General features: G+C 45.1%; 1 protein-coding gene across 1 annotated transcript; it reads right to left on the bottom strand.

The window, feature by feature from the left end:
- Positions 1 to 1911: 1911 nt before the first annotated feature.
- Positions 1912 to 4363, bottom strand: LOC308172352 (Ig-like V-type domain-containing protein FAM187A; the record flags this gene model as incomplete). Its single annotated transcript, XM_080547264.1, has 4 exons — positions 1912 to 2114; positions 2794 to 3646; positions 3974 to 4082; positions 4182 to 4363. 4 exons carry the CDS (start codon positions 4361 to 4363, stop codon positions 1912 to 1914), a joined length of 1347 nt encoding a protein of 448 aa, XP_080403390.1.
- Between the last annotated feature and the right edge of the window lie 19715 nt (positions 4364 to 24078).

Raw genomic sequence — 24078 nt, forward strand, 5'->3', positions numbered from 1 at the left:
GGGACTGTGTGAACAGTAATTTCTGAATAGTGAAACTATATGTACACAGACATAAAATGTAAGCTAAGATTTAACCTCATATTGATTGTTTAATTTCAAATTCAAAATAGAGAGTATAAAGACAAAACAAAAAATGTTTTCACTGTCCCATTACTTAGGCAGGGCACTGCAGTTATGAAGCTCAAGACAAGTGAACATATCAGAAGTAGGCTGCTATAATGCACATTACAATACATCAATCAGTGCTTTCATTTTCAACAACCCTAGTTGACTATCTGTGCAGTATAGTACAGTGGATTGTGTACATAGCCTTTATTGATGTAAACCAGCTCCTTACCTTGAATCTTGTGATTTTATGCTTTTATGCTTTTTCTAAAACAAATTTTTTTTTTCCCTTTCCTAACACCAGGGGAGCCACCCCTCCTAAATTTCGTTGTTTGGTACCTGTACTGTAGCAATGACAAATAAAGTCCATTCCATTCCATTCCATTCCATTCCATTCCATTCCATTCCATTCATTCCATTCCATTCCATTCCAACTTCGGGTAACATTCCGTGGTCTAAGAGAGACACCTACTGGTCAATAAGAAGAACTACACAAAATACACTAACACTGTCACACATACACTTTAGTCTGTCTTTAAGGACTGTACAAGTTCACTGTACATGTAGTAAATAATAATCACTTCAAATCTAGTCTCCAATTCAAGGTTAGGCTTCATAGAATCAGTCTAGGGGAGATGGGCAGGGTTTAAACCCGGGTCTCATCACGTCACTGTCATCACATCAGCATTGTATCCTGTCCTCACGCTGTCCCTCCTCTCAGGAGACGATAGATGGATCCTTCCCTGTGTCTCATCAGTCTTATTAAACATGTCTCCCTGACAGAGTAGGGCCCTGGATCTCTATACACTGCGTGCACAATTATTAGGCAAATTCTATTCCTCAGTATTAATTTGATTGTTGAACAAATACAATGCTATCAGTCAATCCTAAATGTTATTGAACCTCAAACCTGAATGTTTATCAAAGAGAAATAAATAACTGTGCAGAATTATAAGGCAACTATTAGTGGGCAGAATTATTAGGCAACTAAATTACAACACACTTATTTATTAAATATGTTTAGAGTTTGGGTAACAAATAACTACTTCATCTCCTCCCGCCTTGCTTGCTGCAACTCCCTAATCACCGGCATCACCTCCTGCTCTCTCCACAGACTTCAAATGGTCCAAAACTCAGCCGCCCGCCTACTCTCAAACACCCAGTCCCGTGACCACATCACTCCTGTCCTCCACGTATCAAATTCAAAGTACTCCTCCTCACATACAAAGCCCTCCATAGCATGGCCCCCCCTTACCTGACTGACCTCCTTCTCCCCCACTGCCCTACCCTCCAATCCTCATCCACTGTTCCCCTCACTGTCCCACGGAGACCGTGCCTTCTCACAAGCTGCACCTCGCCTCTGGAACTCTCTCCCTCAACCACTCAGAGACTCACCCTCACTCTCCACTTTTAAATCCCACCTCAAAACCTACCTGTTCCCAACTGAGCCCTCAATGCAAGTGAAACAAGCGATCCTTAGGCTGCAAAAAACAACCCAAAAATCTATCAGAGAGATAGCGGGAACATTAGTAGGGGCTAAATTAACTGTTTGGTATATTCTGAGAAAAAAATAACGCACTGTTACTTTTATTCAAAGCGACTTAGAACAAATACATTTGTCTAAAGTAAGTGAATCACCTATCCATCGGTCATCATGAGAACGATACAATATAAAACATTTCTGTCAAGCCACTTAGAAAACGTTACTGTATTTGACACGTACCGAACAATAATGAAAACAACGAAATGAGACAAACTGTTAACGTTTAATAAAGTGCCTGAGGGGGGCGGGGTCTGAGGGGGGGTCTAAGGGCGGGGTCTGAGGGTGATGCGGGCCAGCAGCACCAGGAGGAAGAGGCCCGCCATCCCGGCGTAGCAGAGCAGGGTGGTTCTGAGGGCGAGGAGGCTCTTTGGGTCAGACAGGGTCCTCTTCCTCCCACCCAGGGACACGTACACGCCGAGCCTGACCTCGGCCGCACGCCGCCCCTGGACCCAGCAGTAGTACGAGCCTGAGGGTCGAGGGTCAAAGTTCAGCATGGCGAGTCTATGTGAGATATGTGAGTGTACGTATGGAGAGTCTATATGTGACACGGTCTAGTGTTTCGCATGTCGGCAACCACTCAAAATGTTCAGACTTATTTTGAAACACGGAACTACGTTTCAACGTTCTTGAGAATCACAACACAAACTCGCTAGTCAAGCCAAAATACTGCAACAACGCAATGGATTGGGTGAGTAATCCCCACTGCTACCTAGTTAACTAGAACACTACTTTACATTGTTAGCAGGCTCACAAAACAAGCTGTGTTAGTTGACAAGCGATGTGTCATTGATTTTCAACAATGCTGAAATGTATTCCCATTTTTCGAAAGAAAAGTCTGATCATTACATCGAATCCCGACATGAGGACCAAGGCATTAGAACGTGACACAAATGATCAGACTGTGTATGTCTATATGACACACACTCATATAGACTCTCCATATACACTCATATAGACTCTCCACACACTCATATAGACTCTATACGTATACACTCATATAGACTCTCCATACATATACACACACACACACAGAGAAGTGGGTTAGATACACACACACACACACACACACACACACACAGAAGTGGGTTAGATACACACACACACAGAGAAGTGGGTTAGACACACACACACACAGCCAGGTGTACCTGTGTGTTCCAGCGTGGCGGGGCGGAGGTGCAGGTGGCCCCCCGTGTCGATGAGCAGGCGGGAGGAGCGGTTGCGTCCCTCCATGTGGAGGGAGCGGTAGAGGGGCTCCCCCCCCCCGGGCCCCCCCCGGTCCCACGCCACCGCCTGCCCCCCGGTCGCCCCCGGGCATGACAGGATGAGGGGCGTGTCCGCCGGGTGGCTGTGGTAGTAGATGGGGAGCCCCGCGGGGAGGAGCGCCCCCTGGCTGAAGCCCAGGAAGTCCAGCAGGCCGAGGCGGCCGGGCGGGGGGGGGCGCGGGGGGGGGCAGGGGACTCGGCAGCTCCGCACTGCCAGCTGAGCCCCGCCCCCCGCCCCTCCCGCCAGGCCCCACCCCCGCGGGACGGAGGCGGAGCCGCAGGAGGCGGCGTTGTCGGGCGGGTCGCGGCGGTAGCGGACGTGGAGGAAGCGGCTGGCGACGTAGCAGAGGCCCGTGCGCGTCTGCTCCCCGCGCACGCCGCAGCGGTCGCACGGCGCCCACGGCCGATAGCTGGTGAACACCCGGTAGAGAGGAGGAGGAGGAGGGGGAGGGGGAGGGGGGCGGGGCGGGGCTGACACCGCTGATGATGGGATCGCGCGGATAGCGGTGTTGTTGGCGGCGAGGCGGTGGCGTTGCCAGGGGAACAGCACGCGGCGGGCCTCCTGGACGTCGAGGTCGTAGGCGTAGAAGAAGTCGGAGGAGGCGGAGCCGCAGAGGTAGTGGCCCGAGTCGGCCGGCTGCGCCCGGAAGATCAGCAAGCTGAACAGGCGGATGGAGAACCGCCCGCGCAGCCCAGAACCACGGCCCACCTGGGACGAGTCCACCACGGACGTCCCCTGGGAGGGGTCAGGAGTCAGGGGTCAGGAGTTAGGGTTAGGATAAGGGTTACGGTTACGGACAGGGTCAGGGCTAGGATCAGGGTTAGGATCAGGGTCAGGGTTAGGGTTTAGGGTCAGGGGTTACGGTCAGTGTTTAGGGTCAGGAAGGTAAGATTAGGGTCAGGGGTTAGGGGTCAGGGGAGGTAGAGCTGTATATGTAGCTGATGAGCTGATACTACATACTGTAGGTCTGTGACCCTCTGCCAGGCCTGTATCTTTATACACTGTCTAATCTGGGTCTAATTTTACATTAACACACACACAAACACACACACCTGTCCCTACCTGGTGGTCAGTCAGGACCCTGGTGTCCCCGCCCCCCAGGAGTGTGCTGTAGTACCAGACCACGGTGTGCGTGTGCGGGGGTTTACAGAGGCACGGCAGCTCGATGGTGCTGTGATGTCACAAATGAAATCAAACTCAAATTCCTCAACTCAAATTACCCGGAATGCAGCAGGTTACTAGGGCACATGATGGAGGCTGGGTAACGTACCTGTCGGCCAGGAAGGCTGCGTTGTCAAACACCAGGAAGGCCGGGCAGGCCCTGGAGGAGAAGATGTCCTCCCTGTCCTCAGGGGCCTCGTAGGCTGACAGCAGGGGCAGGGAGAGGACCAGGACCAGGGTCAAAGACAGGGGCAAGGACACGCCATAGGTGTTTTTATAGCAGCGGACCATACTCTGTTGTCAAGAACACAGGTTTTCAACATATGTTGAAATTAATTGAGCCTCGCTACATAGTTCCCTCTCGTCCACATAGCCAGCAAATCATACCAACCCTTTATAAACGAGCACAAACTACAGCTGTCCACGACTTATCCAAGGCACCTGCTTTCTTAATTTAAGAAAGGAAGACCCACTTTTTGTTCAGTAAACCACTGTTTAATAATAATGAAAAAGAAAATATACAGTACCAGTCAAAGGTTTGGACACTTTCCCATTCAATTGATTATTTAATTTTACCCTGCTGTACTGAGAATGTACTAACCGCGGTACGTCCTGAACTGAAATGTTTGTGTACCGTTACAGACAGACAGACAGGCTGACTGACAGACTGACATACTTATTGAGTTGGGCTGTTTCAACCAAAGGCAGTAGAACAATAGTTTACACAGACACTTACAACAGATAGTTAATAACATTTACACAGATAGCTACAGTAAAACAGTTCACACAGACACTTAAAACAGATAGCTACAGTAAAACAGTTTACACAGATAGCTACAATAAAACACTAGTTAATACAGATAGCCTACCTACAGTAAAACACTAGTTAATACAGATAGCCTACCTACAGTAAAACAGTTACAGTAAAACAGTTTACACAGATACACAACACAATGAATTAATAATAAAAATGCATGTGAGTGTGTGTGTGTGTGTGTGTGTGTGTGTGTGTGTGTGTGTGTGCGCGTGTGTGTGTGTGTGTGTGTGTGTGCGTGCGTGCGTGAGACAGAGAGGGTGTGAGAGTGCAATGTGCAATGGATTAACCAAGCTAGCCAAGGGAACAGCTAGCATTACAGCAGCTAGCAACACTTGCCATGAAGGGCTGAATGTTCATGAGTCAGAGACACGGCTGTCCTGGGTGTGACCAGAGGACAGGACAGGTTGGGTTCTAGAAGATCTACATGTGTGACAGAGACAATTGGTGTTCTAGAATGTTTCCAAAGATCCACAGGAAGATTCTCTGGTTGCTATGGTGGTTGTTTTCATTGTTATCTCATGGTTGCTATGGTGCTTGTTGTCATTGTTATCTCATGCTGACACAAATAACCCTTTTCAGACATAAAATGCAGCTTCAGTTGCGCTTTGATAACTGTATTGATCACTTCAAGCATTTTAATAATAGTAATAAATGTTGAACTTTTTCCTCACAAGAAAATTGCATTTCTATTAATAACATTTTATAATACGTTGTATTTGTTTAGTTATATCACCTCCATCTCTTAATATTGTAATATCACATATGAAGATCATATGTCCATATGCTTAAAGAAAAAGTTTCCTATCTGTATACATTAACATGTATATCTTCTAGTATGTTAGACATGTATATCTTCTAGTATGTTAGACATGTATATCTTCTAGTATGTTAGACATGTATATCTTCTAGTATGTTAGATATGTATATCTTCTAGTATGTTATATATGTATATCTTCTAGTATGTTAGATATGTATATTTTCCAGAAACAATGGGATTAAGAGAGTGGTATTGTAGTTTTACTGATTTAAGCTCCTCCCACTTTGATTTAAGCTCCGCCCACTTTGATTTAAGCTCCTCCCACTTTGACTTAAGCTCCTCCCACTTTGATTTAAGCTCCGCCCACTTTGACTTAAGCTCCTCCCACTTTGATTTAAGCTCCGCCCAATTTGACTTAAGCTCCTCCCACTTTGACTTAAGCACCGCCCACTTTGACTTAAGCTCCTCCCACTTTGATCTAAGCTCCTCCCACTTTGATTTAAGCTCCGCCCACTTTGATTTAAGCTCCTCCCACTTTGATTTAAGCTCCGCCCACTTTGATTTAATCTCCGCCCACTTTGACTTAAGCTCCTCCCACTTTGATTTAAGCTCCTCCCACTTTGATTTAAGCTCCGCCCACTTTGATTTAAGCTCCTCCCACTTTGATTTAAGCACCGCCCACTTTGACTTAAGCTCCTCCCACTTTGATTTAAGCTCCTCCCACTTTGATTTAAGCTCCGCCCACTTTGACTTAAGCTCCTCCCACTTTGATTTAAGCTCCTCCCACTTTGATTTAAGCTCCTCCCACTTTGATTTAAGCTCCTCCCACTTTGATTTAAGCTCCGCCCACTTTGATTTAAGCTCCGCCCACTTTGACTTAAACTCCTCCCACTTTGATTTAAGCTCCTCCCACTTTGATTTAAGCTCCGCCCACTTTGATTTAAGCTCCTCCCACTTTGATTTAAGCTCCGCCCACTTTGATTTAAGCTCCGCCCACTTTGACTTAAGCTCCTCCCACTTTGACTTAAGCTCCTCCCACTTTGATTTAAGCTCCGCCCACTTTGACTTAAGCTCCTCCCACTTTGACTTAAGCTCCTCCCACTTTGATTTAAGCTCCGCCCACTTTGACTTAAGCTCCTCCCACTTTGATTTAAGCTCCGCCCACTTTGACTTAAGCTCCTCCCACTTTGACTTAAGCACCGCCCACTTTGACTTAAGCTCCTTCCACTTTGATTTAAGCTCCTCCCACTTTGATTTAAGCGCCGCCCACTTTGACTTAAGCTCCTCCCACTTTGATCTAAGCTCCTCCCACTTTGATTTAAGCTCCTCCCACTTTGATTTAAGCTCCGCCCACTTTGATTTAAGCTCCGCCCACTTTGACTTAAGCTCCTCCCACTTTGACTTAAGCTCCTCCCACTTTGATTTAAGCTCCGCCCACTTTGACTTAAGCTCCTCCCACTTTGACTTAAGCTCCTTCCACTTTGATTTAAGCTCCTCCCACTTTGATTTAAGCGCCGCCCACTTTGACTTAAGCTCCTCCCACTTTGATCTAAGCTCCTCCCACTTTGATTTAAGCTCCTCCCACTTTGATTTAAGCTCCGCCCACTTTGATTTAAGCTCCGCCCACTTTGACTTAAGCTCCTCCCACTTTGACTTAAGCTCCTCCCACTTTGATTTAAGCTCCGCCCACTTTGACTTAAGCTCCTCCCACTTTGACTTAAGCTCCTCCCACTTTGATTTAAGCTCCGCCCACTTTGACTTAAGCTCCTCCCACTTTGATTTAAGCTCCGCCCACTTTGACTTAAGCTCCTCCCACTTTGACTTAAGCACCGCCCACTTTGACTTAAGCTCCTTCCACTTTGATTTAAGCTCCTCCCACTTTGATTTAAGCGGCGCCCACTTTGACTTAAGCTCCTCCCACTTTGATCTAAGCTCCTCCCACTTTGATTTAAGCTCCGCCCACTTTGATTTAAGCTCCTCCCACTTTGATTTAAGCTCCGCCCACTTTGATTTAATCTCCGTCCACTTTGACTTAAGCTCCTCCCACTTTGATTTAAGCTCCTCCCACTTTGATTTAAGCTCCGCCCACTTTGATTTAAGCTCCTCCCACTTTGATTTGAGCACCGCCCACTTTGACTTAAGCTCCTCCCACTTTGATTTAAGCTCCTCCCACTTTAATTTAAGCTCCTCCCACTTTGATTTAAGCTCCGCCCACTTTGACTTAAGCTCCTCCCACTTTGATTTAAGCTCCTCCCACTTTGATTTAAGCTCCTCCCACTTTGATTTAAGCTCCTCCCACTTTGATTTAAGCTCCGCCCACTTTGATTTAAGCTCCGCCCACTTTGACTTAAGCTCCTCCCACTTTGATTTAAGCTCCTCCCACTTTGATTTAAGCTCCGCCCACTTTGATTTAAGCTCCTCCCACTTTGATTTAAGCTCCGCCCACTTTGATTTAAGCTCCGCCCACTTTGACTTAAGCTCCTCCCACTTTGACTTAAGCTCCTCCCACTTTGTTTTAAGCTCCGCCCACTTTGACTTAAGCTCCTCCCACTTTGATTTAAGCTCCGCCCACTTTGACTTAAGCTCCTCCCACTTTGATTTAAGCTCCTCCCACTTTGATTTAAGCTCCTCCCACTTTGATTTAAACTCCGCCCACTTTGACTTAAGCTCCTCCCACTTTGATTTAAGCTCCTCCCACTTTGATTTAAGCTCCGCCCACTTTGACTTAAGCTCCTCCCACTTTGATTTAAGCTCCGCCCACTTTGACTTAAGCTCCTCCCACTTTGATTTAAGCTCCTCCCACTTTGATTTAAGCTCCGCCCACTTTGACGTAAGCTCCTCCCACTTTGACTTAAGCTACTCCCACTTTGATTTAAGCTCCGCCCACTTTGACTTAAGCTCCTCCCACTTTGACTTAAGCTCCTCCCACTTTGATTTAAGCTCCTCCCACTTTGACTTAAGCTCCTCCCATTTTGACTTAAGCTCCTCCCACTTTGATTTAAGCTCCGCCCACTTTGACTTAAGCTCATCCCACTTTGATTTAAGCTCCGCCCACTTTGACTTAAGCTCCTCCCACTTTGATTTAAGCTCCGCCCACTTTGACTTAAGTTCCGCCCACTTTGACTTAAGCTCCTCCCACTTTGACTTAAGCTCCTCCCACTTTGACTTAAGCTCCTCCCACTTTGACTTAAGCTCCGCCCACTTTGACTTAAGCTCCGCCCACTTTGACTTAAGCTCCTCCCACTTTGATTTAAGCTCCTCCCACTTTGATTTAAGCTCCGCCCACTTTGACTTAAGCTCCTCCCACTTTGATTTAAGCTCCTCCCACTTTGATTTAAGCTCCTCCCACTTTGATTTAAGCTCCTCCCACTTTGATTTAAGCTCCGCCCACTTTGACTTAAGCTCCGCCCACTTTGACACAAGCTCCCTCCGGGCTAGGTTAAAGGACTTTAGCTCAGCAACCGTAAGTGCCACAGACACGGTTCAGATATTTTCCGAATCGGCTCGGGCCCGCCGAACACATATCCGAGCCCCGACTCGGTTGCGGCGCCCCCTGTGGCCAGAATTCATAACTCCCCTCCTAGCTGTGAGCTAGAGGTCTGGTTTTCACATATGTCGAACATCTTGGTGAGACAAGTGTTTACCCAGAGTTTCGGCTTGATCGGCCATTCGTGGCCCAAACGGGGAGCTTTGACGTAAGTGCGAAATCCGTAATTAAAGGGGGCGCCACGGAGCGACCGTTTGAGCTAGCGCCTCGAAACTCGGGGCACGCGACCGGACCCCTGTGACGCTTCACGGTGCCGATTTTTGGGTGACTGGGACTTTCTGGCACCGATTTCTGTTTTTCATCCTAGGGTTTCATCCTAGGGTGCAACTGCGTACAGTCTAGGTAGGTCGTTTGTTGGCAAATGAAAGAAAATTGGAATTAATCAATTAAGCCACTCCCACTTTGACACAAGCTCCGCCCACTAAATGTCTAAGCCACTCCCACTCCCACTTAAGCTCCGCCCATTTTGACACAACCTCCGCCCACTTTTGACACAAGCTCCGCCCACAATTTGAATTAATCAATTAAGCCACTCCCACTTAGACACAAGCTCCGCCCGCTTTGATTTAAGCTCCGCCCACTTTGACTTAAGCTCCTCCCACTTTGATTTAAGCTCCTCCCACTTTGATTTAAGCTCCGCCCACTTCGACTTAAGCTCCTCCCACTTTGACTTAAGCTCCGCCCACTTTGACTTAGGCTCCTCCCACTTTGATTTAAGCTCCTCCCACTTTGATTTAAGCTCCGCCCACTTTGACTTAAGCCCCGCCCACTTTGACTTAAGCTCCGCCCACTTTGATCTAAGCTCCTCCCACTTTGACTTAAGCTCCTCCCACTTTGATTTAAGCTCCGCCCACTTTGATTTAAGCTCCTCCCACTTTGATTTAGGCTCCGCCCACTTTGACCTAAGCTCCTCCCACTTTGACTTAAGCTCCTCCCACTTTGACTTAAGCTCCTCCCACTTTGATTTAAGCTCCGCCCACTTTGATTTAAGCTCCTCCCACTTTGATTTAAGCTCCGCCCACTTTGACCTAAGCTCCTCCCACTTTGACTTAAGCTCCTCCCACTTTGACTTAAGCTCCTCCCACTTTGATTTAAGCTCATCCCACTTTGATTTAAGCTCCGCCCACTTTGACTTAAGCTCCGCCCACTTTAATTTAAGCTCCTCCCACTTTGACTTAAGCTCCGCCCACTTTGACTTAAGCTCAGCCCACTTTGACTTAAGCTCCTCCCACTTTGATTTAAGCTCCGCCCACTTTGACTTAAGCTCCTCCCACTTTGATTTAAGCTCCTCCCACTTTGATTTAAGCTCCGCCCACTTTGACTTAAGCTCCTCCCACTTTGATTTAAGCTCCTCCCACTTTAATTTAAGCTCCGCCCACTTTGACTTAAGCTCCTCCCACTTTGATTTAAGCTCCGCCCACTTTGCCTTAAGCTCCTCCCACGTTGATTTAAGCTCCGCCCACTTTGATTTAAGCTCCGCCCACTTTGATTTAAGCTCCGCCCACTTTGATTTAAGCTCCTCCCACTTTGAATTAAGCTCAGCCCACTTTGACTTAAGCTCCGCCCACTTTGACTTAAGCTCCTCCCACTTTGATTTAAGCTCCTCCCACTTTGATTTAAGCTCCTCCCACTTTGATTTAAGCTCCGCCCACTTTGAATTAAGCTCCTCCCACTTTGATTTAAGCTCCTCCCACTTTGATTTAAGCTCCTCCCACTTTGACTTAAGCTCCGCCCACTTTGACTTAAGCTCCTCCCACTTTGACTTAAGCTCCTCCCACTTTGACTTAAGCGCATCCCACTTTGATTTAAGCTCCTCCCACTTTGCCTTAAGCTCCGCCCACTTTGACTTAAGCTCCTCCCACTTTGACTTAAGCTCCTCCCACTTTGACTTAAGCTCCGCCCACTTTGACTTAAGCTCATCCCACTTTGATTTAAGCTCCTCCCACTTTGATTTAAGCTCCTCCCACTTTGATTTAAGCTCCTCCCACGTTGATTTAAGCTCCTCCCACTTTGACTTAAGCTCCTCCCACTTTGACTTAAGCTCCTCCCACTTTGATTTAAGCTCCTCCCACTTTGCCTTAAGCTCCGCCCACTTTGACTTAAGCTCGTCCCACTTTGACTTAAGCTCCGCCCACTTTGACTTAAGCTCCTCCCACTTTGATTTAAGCTCCTCCCACTTTGATTTAAGCTCCTCCCACTTTGAATTAAGCGCCTCCCACTTTGATTTAAGCTCCTCCCACTTTGATTTAAGCTCCGCCCACTTTGCCTTAAGCTCCTCCCACGTTGATTTACAGCTCATTAACATACAGCTCATTAACATACACACACACAGACACACGTATACACACAGAGACACACACAGCTAATTAACATACAGCTCATTAGCATGAATCTCATTAACATGAAGCTCATTAACATACAGCTCATTAACATACAGCTCATTAACATACACACACACAGACACACGTATACACACAGAGACACACACAGCTAATTAACATACAGCTCATTAACATACAGCTCATTAACATACAGCTCATTAGCATGAATCTCATTAGCATGAAGCTCATTAACATACAGCTCATTAACATACAGCTCATTAACATACACACACAGACACACATATACACACACAGAGACACACACAGCTAATTAACATACAGCTCATTAACATACAGCTCATTAACATACAGCTCATTAGCATGAATCTCATTAGCATGAAGCTCATTAACATACAGCTCATTAGCATGAATCTCATTAACATGAAGCTCATTAACATACAGCTCATTAACATACAACTCATTAACATACACACACAGACACACGTATACACACACAGAGACACACACACAGCTAATTAACATACAGCTCATTAACATACAGCTCATTAACATACAGCTCATTAGCATGAATCTCATTAACATGAATCTCATTAACATACAGCTCATTAACATACAGCTCATTAACATACACACACAGACACACGTATACACACACAGAGACACACACACAGCTAATTAACATACAGCTCATTAACATACAGCTCATTAGCATGCATCTCATTAACATGAAGCTCATTAACATACAGCTCATAAACATATACACACACGTATACACACAGAGACATTAGCATGAAGCTCATTAACGTGAAGCTCATTAACATACAGCTCATTAGCATGAAGCTCATTAGTATGAAGCTAATTAACATGAAGCTCATTAACATACAGCTCATTAACATACATAAGCATACACATACATATACACATACTCATACACACACATCCACACATACTCATATCCACATACTCATACACACACATCCACACACATACTCACACATCCACACACATACTCATACACACATCCACACATACTCATACACACACATCCACACACTCATACAGCTCATTAACACATATATACACACACACACATCCAGTCACACGGTGAGACACATTGAATGTAGACATCCAGTCACACACGCGCACAGACACGTCCAGCAGGTCTGATAATGGTCTGACTGGATTCGCCTCGAAGAGTAGATGTTCTTTGGTGTGTTTGGTGTCCAAAACGGTCATTGCATTCCCCCATAGAGACTCGGGCCGGTAGACGCACTGACACAGAAGAAGAAGAAAAATAAAAAATAAAAAATATTTTGAGGCGGGATTTTTCAAAAATATATTTTCAAAAGGGAAAATTCCTCTCTCTCTCTCTCTCTCTCTCTCTCTCTCTGGACTGAGCCCAGGAATTATTTGCCGCTGCGCATGCCTTTTTTTTTTTCTTCCTGTTTGTCCTTCACATTGAAAAGTGCAAATTGACCTGCCCGCCTGGGATTCGAACCCAGGACTACAAAGTCTACCTTGCGGCAGACTTACACACTGAGCTAACGAGCCAGTCATACAAACATATAAAAAAAAAAATCTCGACATCTACTGGCCAGTGTGGAATCGCGGACATTGGCTGTCAGAGAATAGAATCCTATTATCCCATTTCTCTCTTCCTCTAGAATGACCTGTCGTTGTCTGTGTGTGTGTCTGTGTGTGTCTGTCTTTATTGAAATTGACAAGAAATGATGGACAATGACTCCGCGCGGGGCTCGATCCTGGGTGGCTGCACGTCTCTCTCTCTGTCTGTCTTCTGAGACACAGGAGGGACTTCCGCATTAGCGGTGTTAGCTTAGCAATCTCGTTGTGTTTTAACTTCAGTTTAACATGACTTCCCGGGCTCGTAGGAAGCTGGCTGACGGCTTAAAATGACCGTGTAGAGTATCCACTCTATCTGAGGTGGGGGAAAATTCTCTGAAACCTGGAGTGACCAGAGCAAAATCACAGAACGCCCTGTACTCTCTCAAGACATCATCACACAGAATAGGTATAGCATAGCATAGAGTACAGCACAGTGTTTTATTTGTATAGTATAGTATAGTGGATAGTGTACATAGCCTTTATTTATGTAAACCAGCTCTTTTCCCTTCTTGTTTTTAGTTTTTTTTCCTAGCACCAGGGGAGCCCCCCCTCCCAAATTTCGTTGTTTGGTACCTGTACTATATCAATGACAATAAAGACCATTCATTCATTCATTCATATTATTATCATTGCCGACACAGGTCTAATCATAACTGAACATCTGATAATAAGGTGAAGGGCAGTATTATTTATCTTTACTTTATTGGGTGAAAAAGCTCAATATGAATGATATCCCTCCTCTATAACACTTAAAACAGATAGCTACAGTAAAACAGTTTACACAGATAGCTACAATAAAACACTAGTTAATACAGATAGCCTACCTACAGTAAAACACTAGTTAATACAGATAGCCTACCTACAGTAAAACAGTTACAGTAAAACAGTTTACACAGATACACAACACAACGAATTAATAATAAAAATGCATGTGAGTGTGTGTGTGTGTGTGTGTGTGTGTGTGTGTGTGTGTGTGTGTGTGTGTGTGTGTGTGTGTGTGTGCGTGCGTGCGTGAGACAGAGAGGGTGTGAGAGTGCAATGTGCAATGGATTAACCAAGCTAGCCAAGGGAACAGCTAGCATTACAGCAGCTAGCAACACTTGCCATGAAGGGCTGAATGTTCATGAGTCAGAGACACGGCTGTCCTGGGTGTGACCAGAGGACAGGGCAGGTTGGGTTCTAGAAGATCTACATGTGTGACAGAGACAATTGGTGTTCTAGAATGTTTCCAAAGATCCACAGGAAGATTCTCTGGTTGCTATGGTGGTTGTTTTCATTGTTATCTCATGGTTGCTATGGTGCTTGTTGTCATTGTTATCTCATGCTGACACAAATAACCCTTTTCAGACATAAAATGCAGCTTCAGTTGCGCTTTGATAACTGTATTGATCACTTCAAGCATTTTAATAATAGTAATACATGTTGAACTTTTTCCTCACAAGAAAATTGCATTTCTATTAATAACATTTTATAATACGTTGTATTTGTTTAGTTATATCACCTCCATCTCTTAATATTGTAATATCACATAATGAAGATCATATGTCCATATGCTTAAAGAAAAAGTTTCCTATCTGTATACATTAACATGTATATCTTCTAGTATGTTATTTAAATATATTTAAGCTCCTCCCACTTTGATTTAAGCTCCGCCCACTTTGACGTAAGCTCCTCCCACTTTGACTTAAGCTCCTCCCACTTTGATTTAAGCTCCGCCCACTTTGACTTAAGCTCCTCCCACTTTGACTTAAGCTCCTCCCACTTTGATTTAAGCTCCTCCCACTTTGACTTAAGCTCCTCCCATTTTGACTTAAGCTCCTCCCACTTTGATTTAAGCTCCGCCCACTTTGACTTAAGCTCATCCCACTTTGATTTAAGCTCCGCCCACTTTGACTTAAGCTCCTCCCACTTTGATTTAAGCTCCGCCCACTTTGACTTAAGTTCCGCCCACTTTGACTTAAGCTCCGCCCACTTTGACTTAAGCTCCTCCCACTTTGACTTAAGCTCCTCCCACTTTGACTTAAGCTCCTCCCACTTTGACTTAAGCTCCGCCCACTTTGACTTAAGCTCCGCCCACTTTGACTTAAGCTCCTCCCACTTTGCTTTAAGCTCCTCCCACTTTGATTTAAGCTCCTCCCACTTTGATTTAAGCTCCGCCCACTTTGACTTAAGCTCCTCCCACTTTGATTTAAGCTCCTCCCACTTTGATTTAAGCTCCTCCCACTTTGATTTAAGCTCCTCCCACTTTGATTTAAGCTCCGCCCACTTTGACTTAAGCTCCGCCCACTTTGACACAAGCTCCCTCCGGGCTAGGTTAAAGGACTTTAGCTCAGCAACCGTAAGTGCCACAGACACGGTTCAGATATTTTCCGAATCGGCTCGGGCCCGCCGAACACATATCCGAGCCCCGACTCGGTTGCGGCGCCCCCTGTGGCCAGAATTCATAACTCCCCTCCTAGCTGTGAGCTAGAGGTCTGGTTTTCACATATGTCGAACATCTTGGTGAGACAAGTGTTTACCCAGAGTTTCGGCTTGATCGGCCATTCGTGGCCCAAACGGGGAGCTTTGACGTAAGTGCGAAATCCGTAATTAAAGGGGGCGCCACGGAGCGACCGTTTGAGCTAGCGCCTCGAAACTCGGGGCACGCGACCGGACCCCTGTGACGCTTCACGGTGCCGATTTTTGGGTGACTGGGACTTTCTGGCACCGATTTCTGTTTTTCATCCTAGGGTTTCATCCTAGGGTGCAACTGCGTTCAGTCTAGGTAGGTCGTTTGTTGGCAAATGAAAGAAAATTGGAATTAATCAATTAAGCCACTCCCACTTTGACACAAGCTCCGCCCACTAAATGTCTAAGCCACTCCCACTCCCACTTAAGCTCCGCCCATTTTGACACAACCTCCGCCCACTTTTGACACAAGCTCCGCCCACAATTTGAATTAATCAATTAAGCCACTCCCACTTAGACACAAGCTCCGCCCGCTTTGATTTAAGCTCCGCCCACTTTGACTTAAGCTCCTCCCACTTTGATTTAAGCTCCTCCCACTTTGATTTAAGCTCCGCCCACTTCGACTTAAGCTCCTCCCACTTTGACTTAAGCTCCGCCCACTTTGACTTAGGCTCCTCCCACTTTGATTTAAGCTCCTCCCACTTTGATTTAAGCTCCGCCCACTTTGACTTAAGCCCCGCCCACTTTGACTTAAGCTCCGCCCACTTTGATCTAAGCTCCTCCCACTTTGACTTAAGCTCCTCCCACTTTGATTTAAGCTCCGCCCACTTTGATTTAAGCTCCTCCCACTTTGATTTAAGCTCCGCCCACTTTGACCTAAGCTCCTCCCACTTTGACTTAAGCTCCTCCCACTTTGACTTAAGCTCCTCCCACTTTGATTTAAGCTCCGCCGACTTTGATTTAAGCTCCTCCCACTTTGATTTAAGCTCCGCCCACTTTGACCTAAGCTCCTCCCACTTTGACTTAAGCTCCTCCCACTTTGACTTAAGCTCCGCCCACTTTGCCTTAAGCTCCTCCCACGTTGATTTAAGCTCCGCCCACTTTGATTTAAGCTCCGCCCACTTTGATTTAAGCTCCGCCCACTTTGATTTAAGCTCCTCCCACTTTGAATTAAGCTCCGCCCACTTTGACTTAAGCTCCGCCCACTTTGACTTAAGCTCCTCCCACTTTGATTTAAGCTCCTCCCACTTTGATTTAAGCTCCTCCCACTTTGATTTAAGCTCCGCCCACTTTGAATTAAGCTCCTCCCACTTTGATTTAAGCTCCTCCCACTTTGACTTAAGCTCCGCCCACTTTGACTTAAGCTCCTCCCACTTTGACTTAAGCTCCTCCCACTTTGACTTAAGCGCATCCCACTTTGATTTAAGCTCCTCCCACTTTGCCTTAAGCTCCGCCCACTTTGACTTAAACTCCTCCCACTTTGACTTAAGCTCCTCCCACTTTGACTTAAGCTCCGCCCACTTTGACTTAAGCTCATCACACTTTGATTTAAGCTCCTCCCACTTTGATTTAAGCTCCGCCCACTTTGAATTAAGCTCCTCCCACTTTGATTTAAGCTCCTCCCACTTTGATTTAAGCTCCTCCCACTTTGACTTAAGCTCCGCCCACTTTGACTTAAGCTCCTCCCACTTTGACTTAAGCTCCTCCCACTTTGACTTACGCGCATCCCACTTTGATTTAAGCTCCTCCCACTTTGCCTTAAGCTCCGCCCACTTTGACTTAAGCTCCTCCCACTTTGACTTAAGCTCCTCCCACTTTGACTTAAGCTCCGCCCACTTTGACTTAAGCTCATCCCACTTTGATTTAAGCTCCTCCCACTTTGATTTAAGCTCCTCCCACTTTGATTTAAGCTCCTCCCACGTTGATTTAAGCTCCTCCCACTTTGACTTAAGCTCCTCCCACTTTGACTTAAGCTCCTCCCACTTTGATTTAAGCTCCTCCCACTTTGCCTTAAGCTCCGCCCACTTTGACTTAAGCTCCTCCCACTTTGACTTAAGCTCCGCCCACTTTGACTTAAGCTCCTCCCACTTTGATTTAAGCTCCTCCCACTTTGATTTAAGCTCCTCCCACTTTGACTTAAGCTCATCCCACTTTGATTTAAGCTCCTCCCACTTTGATTTAAGCTCCTCCCACGTTGATTTAAGCTCCTCCCACTTTGACTTAAGCTCCTCCCACTTTGATTTAAGCTCCTCCCACTTTGATTTAAGCTCCTCCCACTTTGAATTAAGCGCCTCCCACTTTGATTTAAGCTCCTCCCACTTTGATTTAAGCTCCGCCCACTTTGCCTTAAGCTCCTCCCACGTTGATTTACAGCTCATTAACATACAGCTCATTAACATACACACACACACAGACACACGTATACACACAGAGACACACACAGCTAATTAACATACAGCTCATTAGCATGAATCTCATTAACATGAAGCTCATTAACATACAGCTCATTAACATACAGCTCATTAACATACACACACACAGACACACGTATACACACAGAGACACACACAGCTAATTAACATACAGCTCATTAACATACAGCTCATTAACATACAGCTCATTAGCATGAATCTCATTAGCATGAAGCTCATTAACATACAGCTCATTAACATACAGCTCATTAACATACACACACAGACACACATATACACACACAGAGACACACACAGCTAATTAACATACAGCTCATTAACATACAGCTCATTAACATACAGCTCATTAACATACAACTCATTAGCATGAATCTCATTAACATACAGCTCATTAACATACAGCTCATTAACATACACACACAGACACACGTATACACACACAGCTAATTAACATACAGCTCATTAACATACAGCTCATTAGCATGAATCTCATTAACATGAAGCTCATTAACATACAGCTCATTAACATACAACTCATTAACATACACACACAGACACACGTATACACACACAGAGACACACACACAGCTAATTAACATACAGCTCATTAACATACAGCTCATTAACATACAGCTCATTAGCATGAATCTCATTAACATGAATCTCATTAACATACAGCTCATTAACATACAGCTTATTAACATACACACAGACACACGTATACACACACAGAGACACACACACAGCTAATTAACATACAGCTCATTAACATACAGCTCATTAGCATGCATCTCATTAACATGAAGCTCATTAACATACAGCTCATAAACATATACACACACGTATACACACAGAGACATTAGCATGAAGCTCATTAACGTGAAGCTAATTAACATGAAGCTCATTAACATACAGCTCATTAACATACATAAGCATACACATACATATACACATACTCATACACACACATCCACACATACTCATATCCACATACTCATACACACACATCCACACACATACACATACTCACACATCCACACACATACTCATACACACATCCACACATACTCATACACACACATCCACACTCATACACATCCACACACTCATACAGCTCATTAACACATATATACACACACACACATCCAGTCACACGGTGAGACACATTGAATGTAGACATCCAGTCACACACGCGCACAGACACGTCCAGCAGGTCTGATAATGGTCTGACTGGATTCGCCTCGAAGAGTAGATGTTCTTTGGTGTGTTTGGTGTCCAAAACGGTCATTGCATTCCCCCATAGAGACTCGGGCCGGTAGACGCACTGACACAGAAGAAGAAGAAAAAAAAAAAAAAAAATATTTTGAGGCGGGATTTTTCAAAAATATATTTTCAAAAGGGAAAATTCCTCTCTCTCTCTCTCTCTCTCTCTCTCTCTGGACTGAGCCCAGGAATTATTTGCCGCTGCGCATGCCTTTTTTTTTTTCTTCCTGTTTGTCCTTCACATTGAAAAGTGCAAATTGACCTGCCCGCCTGGGATTCGAACCCAGGACTACAAAGTCTACCTTGCGGCAGACTTACACACTGAGCTAACGAGCCAGTCATACAAACATATAAAAAAAAAAAATCTCGACATCTACTGGCCAGTGTGGAATCGCGGACATTGGCTGTCAGAGAATAGAATCCTATTATCCCATTTCTCTCTTCCTCTAGAATGACCTGTCGTTGTCTGTGTGTGTGTCTGTGTGTGTCTGTCTTTATTGAAATTGACAAGAAATGATGGACAATGACTCCGCGCGGGGCTCGATCCTGGGTGGCTGCACGTCTCTCTCTCTCTCTGTCTGTCTTCTGAGACACAGGAGGGACTTCCGCATTAGCGGTGTTAGCTTAGCAATCTCGTTGTGTTTTAACTTCAGTTTAACATGACTTCCCGGGCTCGTAGGAAGCTGGCTGACGGCTTAAAATGACCGTGTAGAGTATCCACTCTATCTGAGGTGGGGGAAAATTCTCTGAAACCTGGAGTGACCAGAGCAAAATCACAGAACGCCCTGTACTCTCTCAAGACATCATCACACAGAATAGGTATAGCATAGCATAGAGTACAGCACAGTGTTTTATTTGTATAGTATAGTATAGTGGATAGTGTACATAGCCTTTATTTATGTAAACCAGCTCTTTTCCCTTCTTGTTTTTAGTTTTTTTTCCTAGCACCAGGGGAGCCCCCCCTCCCAAATTTCGTTGTTTGGTACCTGTACTATATCAATGACAATAAAGACCATTCATTCATTCATTCATATTATTATCATTGCCGACACAGGTCTAATCATAACTGAACATCTGATAATAAGGTGAAGGGCAGTATTATTTATCTTTACTTTATTGGGTGAAAAAGCTCAATATGAATGATATCCCTCCTCTATAACACTTAAAACAGATAGCTACAGTAAAACAGTTTACACAGATAGCTACAATAAAACACTAGTTAATACAGATAGCCTACCTACAGTAAAACACTAGTTAATACAGATAGCCTACCTACAGTAAAACAGTTACAGTAAAACAGTTTACACAGATACACAACACAATGAATTAATAATAAAAATGCATGTGAGTGTGTGTGTGTGTGTGTGTGTGTGTGTGTGTGTGTGTGTGTGTGTGTGTGTGTGTGTGTGTGTGTGTGTGTGTGTGTGTGCGTGCGTGCGTGAGACAGAGAGGGTGTGAGAGTGCAATGTGCAATGGATTAACCAAGCTAGCCAAGGGAACAGCTAGCATTACAGCAGCTAGCAACACTTGCCATGAAGGGCTGAATGTTCATGAGTCAGAGACACGGCTGTCCTGGGTGTGACCAGAGGACAGGGCAGGTTGGGTTCTAGAAGATCTACATGTGTGACAGAGACAATTGGTGTTCTAGAATGTTTCCAAAGATCCACAGGAAGATTCTCTGGTTGCTATGGTGGTTGTTTTCATTGTTATCTCATGGTTGCTATGGTGCTTGTTGTCATTGTTATCTCATGCTGACACAAATAACCCTTTTCAGACATAAAATGCAGCTTCAGTTGCGCTTTGATAACTGTATTGATCACTTCAAGCATTTTAATAATAGTAATAAATGTTGAACTTTTTCCTCACAAGAAAATTGCATTTTTATTAATAACATTTTATAATACATTGTATTTGTTTAGTTATATCACCTCCATCTCTTAATATTGTAATATCACATATGAAGATCATATGTCCATATGCTTAAAGAAAAAGTTTCCTATCTGTATACATTAACATGTATATCTTCTAGTATGTTATTTAAATATATTTAAGCTCCTCCCACTTTGATTTAAGCTCCGCCCACTTTGACGTAAGCTCCTCCCACTTTGACTTAAGCTCCTCCCACTTTGATTTAAGCTCCGCCCACTTTGACTTAAGCTCCTCCCACTTTGACTTAAGCTCCTCCCACTTTGATTTAAGCTCCTCCCACTTTGACTTAAGCTCCTCCCATTTTGACTTAAGCTCCTCCCACTTTGATTTAAGCTCCGCCCACTTTGACTTAAGCTCATCCCACTTTGATTTAAGCTCCGCCCACTTTGACTTAAGCTCCTCCCACTTTGATTTAAGCTCCGCCCACTTTGACTTAAGTTCCGCCCACTTTGACTTAAGCTCCGCCCACTTTGACTTAAGCTCCTCCCACTTTGACTTAAGCTCCTCCCACTTTGACTTAAGCTCCTCCCACTTTGACTTAAGCTCCGCCCACTTTGACTTAAGCTCCGCCCACTTTGACTTAAGCTCCTCCCACTTTGATTTAAGCTCCTCCCACTTTGATTTAAGCTCCGCCCACTTTGACTTAAGCTCCTCCCACTTTGATTTAAGCTCCTCCCACTTTGATTTAAGCTCCTCCCACTTTGATTTAAGCTCCTCCCACTTTGATTTAAGCTCCGCCCTTTTTGACTTAAGCTCCGCCCACTTTGACACAAGCTCCCTCCGGGCTAGGTTAAAGGACTTTAGCTCAGCAACCGTAAGTGCCACAGACACGGTTCAGATATTTTCCGAATCGGCTCGGGCCCGCCGAACACATATCCGAGCCCCGACTCGGTTGCGGCGCCCCCTGTGGCCAGAATTCATAACTCCCCTCCTAGCTGTGAGCTAGAGGTCTGGTTTTCACATATGTCGAACATCTTGGTGAGACAAGTGTTTACCCAGAGTTTCGGCTTGATCGGCCATTCGTGGCCCAAACGGGGAGCTTTGACGTAAGTGCGAAATCCGTAATTAAAGGGGGCGCCACGGAGCGACCGTTTGAGCTAGCGCCTCGAAACTCGGGGCACGCGACCGGACCCCTGTGACGCTTCACGGTGCCGATTTTTGGGTGACTGGGACTTTCTGGCACCGATTTCTGTTTTTCATCCTAGGGTTTCATCCTAGGGTGCAACTGCGTTCAGTCTAGGTAGGTCGTTTGTTGGCAAATGAAAGAAAATTGGAATTAATCAATTAAGCCACTCCCACTTTGACACAAGCTCCGCCCACTAAATGTCTAAGCCACTCCCACTCCCACTTAAGCTCCGCCCATTTTGACACAACCTCCGCCCACTTTTGACACAACCTCCGCCCACTTTTGACACAAGCTCCGCCCACAATTTGAATTAATCAATTAAGCCACTCCCACTTAGACACAAGCTCCGCCCGCTTTGATTTAAGCTCCGCCCACTTTGACTTAAGCTCCTCCCACTTTGATTTAAGCTCCTCCCACTTTGATTTAAGCTCCGCCCACTTCGACTTAAGCTCCTCCCACTTTGACTTAAGCTCCGCCCACTTTGACTTAGGCTCCTCCCACTTTGATTTAAGCGCCTCCCACTTTGATTTAAGCTCCGCCCACTTTGACTTAAGCCCCGCCCACTTTGACTTAAGCTCCGCCCACTTTGATCTAAGCTCCTCCCACTTTGACTTAAGCTCCTCCCACTTTGATTTAAGCTCCACCCACTTTGATTTAAGCTCCTCCCACTTTGATTTAAGCTCCGCCCACTTTGACCTAAGCTCCTCCCACTTTGACTTAAGCTCCTCCCACTTTGACTTAAGCTCCTCCCACTTTGATTTAAGCTCCGCCCACTTTGATTTAAGCTCCTCCCACTTTGATTTAAGCTCCGCCCACTTTGACCTAAGCTCCTCCCACTTTGACTTAAGCTCCTCCCACTTTGACTTAAGCTCCTCCCACTTTGATTTAAGCTCATCCCACTTTGATTTAAGCTCCGCCCACTTTGACTTAAGCTCCGCCCACTTTAATTTAAGCTCCTCCCACTTTGACTTAAGCTCCGCCCACTTTGACTTAAGCTCAGCCCACTTTGACTTAAGCTCCTCCCACTTTGATTTAAGCTCCGCCCACTTTGACTTAAGCTCCGCCCACTTTGATTTAAGCTCCTCCCACTTTGAATTAAGCTCAGCCCACTTTGATTTAAGCTCCTCCCACTTTGATTTAAGCTCCGCCCACTTTGAATTAAGCTCCTCCCACTTTGATTTAAGCTCATTAACATACAGCTCATTAACATACACACACACAGACACACGTATACACACAGAGACACACACAGCTAATTAACATACAGCTCATTAGCATGAATCTCATTAACATGAAGCTCATTAACATACAGCTCATTAACATACAGCTCATTAACATACACACACACAGACACACGTATACACACAGAGACACACACAGCTAATTAACATACAGCTCATTAACATACAGCTCATTAACATACAGCTCATTAGCATGAATCTCATTAGCATGAAGCTCATTAACATACAGCTCATTAACATACAGCTCATTAACATACACACACAGACACACATATACACACACAGAGACACACACAGCTAATTAACATACAGCTCATTAACATACAGCTCATTAACATACAGCTCATTAACATACAACTCATTAGCATGAATCTCATTAGCATACAGCTCATTAACATACAGCTCATTAACATACACACACAGACACACGTATACACACACACAGCTAATTAACATACAGCTCATTAACATACAGCTCATT

This window comes from Nansenia antarctica (assembly GCF_963989245.1).
Source record: "Nansenia antarctica genome assembly, chromosome: 17".
In the NCBI taxonomy this organism is placed as follows: domain Eukaryota; kingdom Metazoa; phylum Chordata; class Actinopteri; order Argentiniformes; family Microstomatidae; genus Nansenia; species Nansenia antarctica.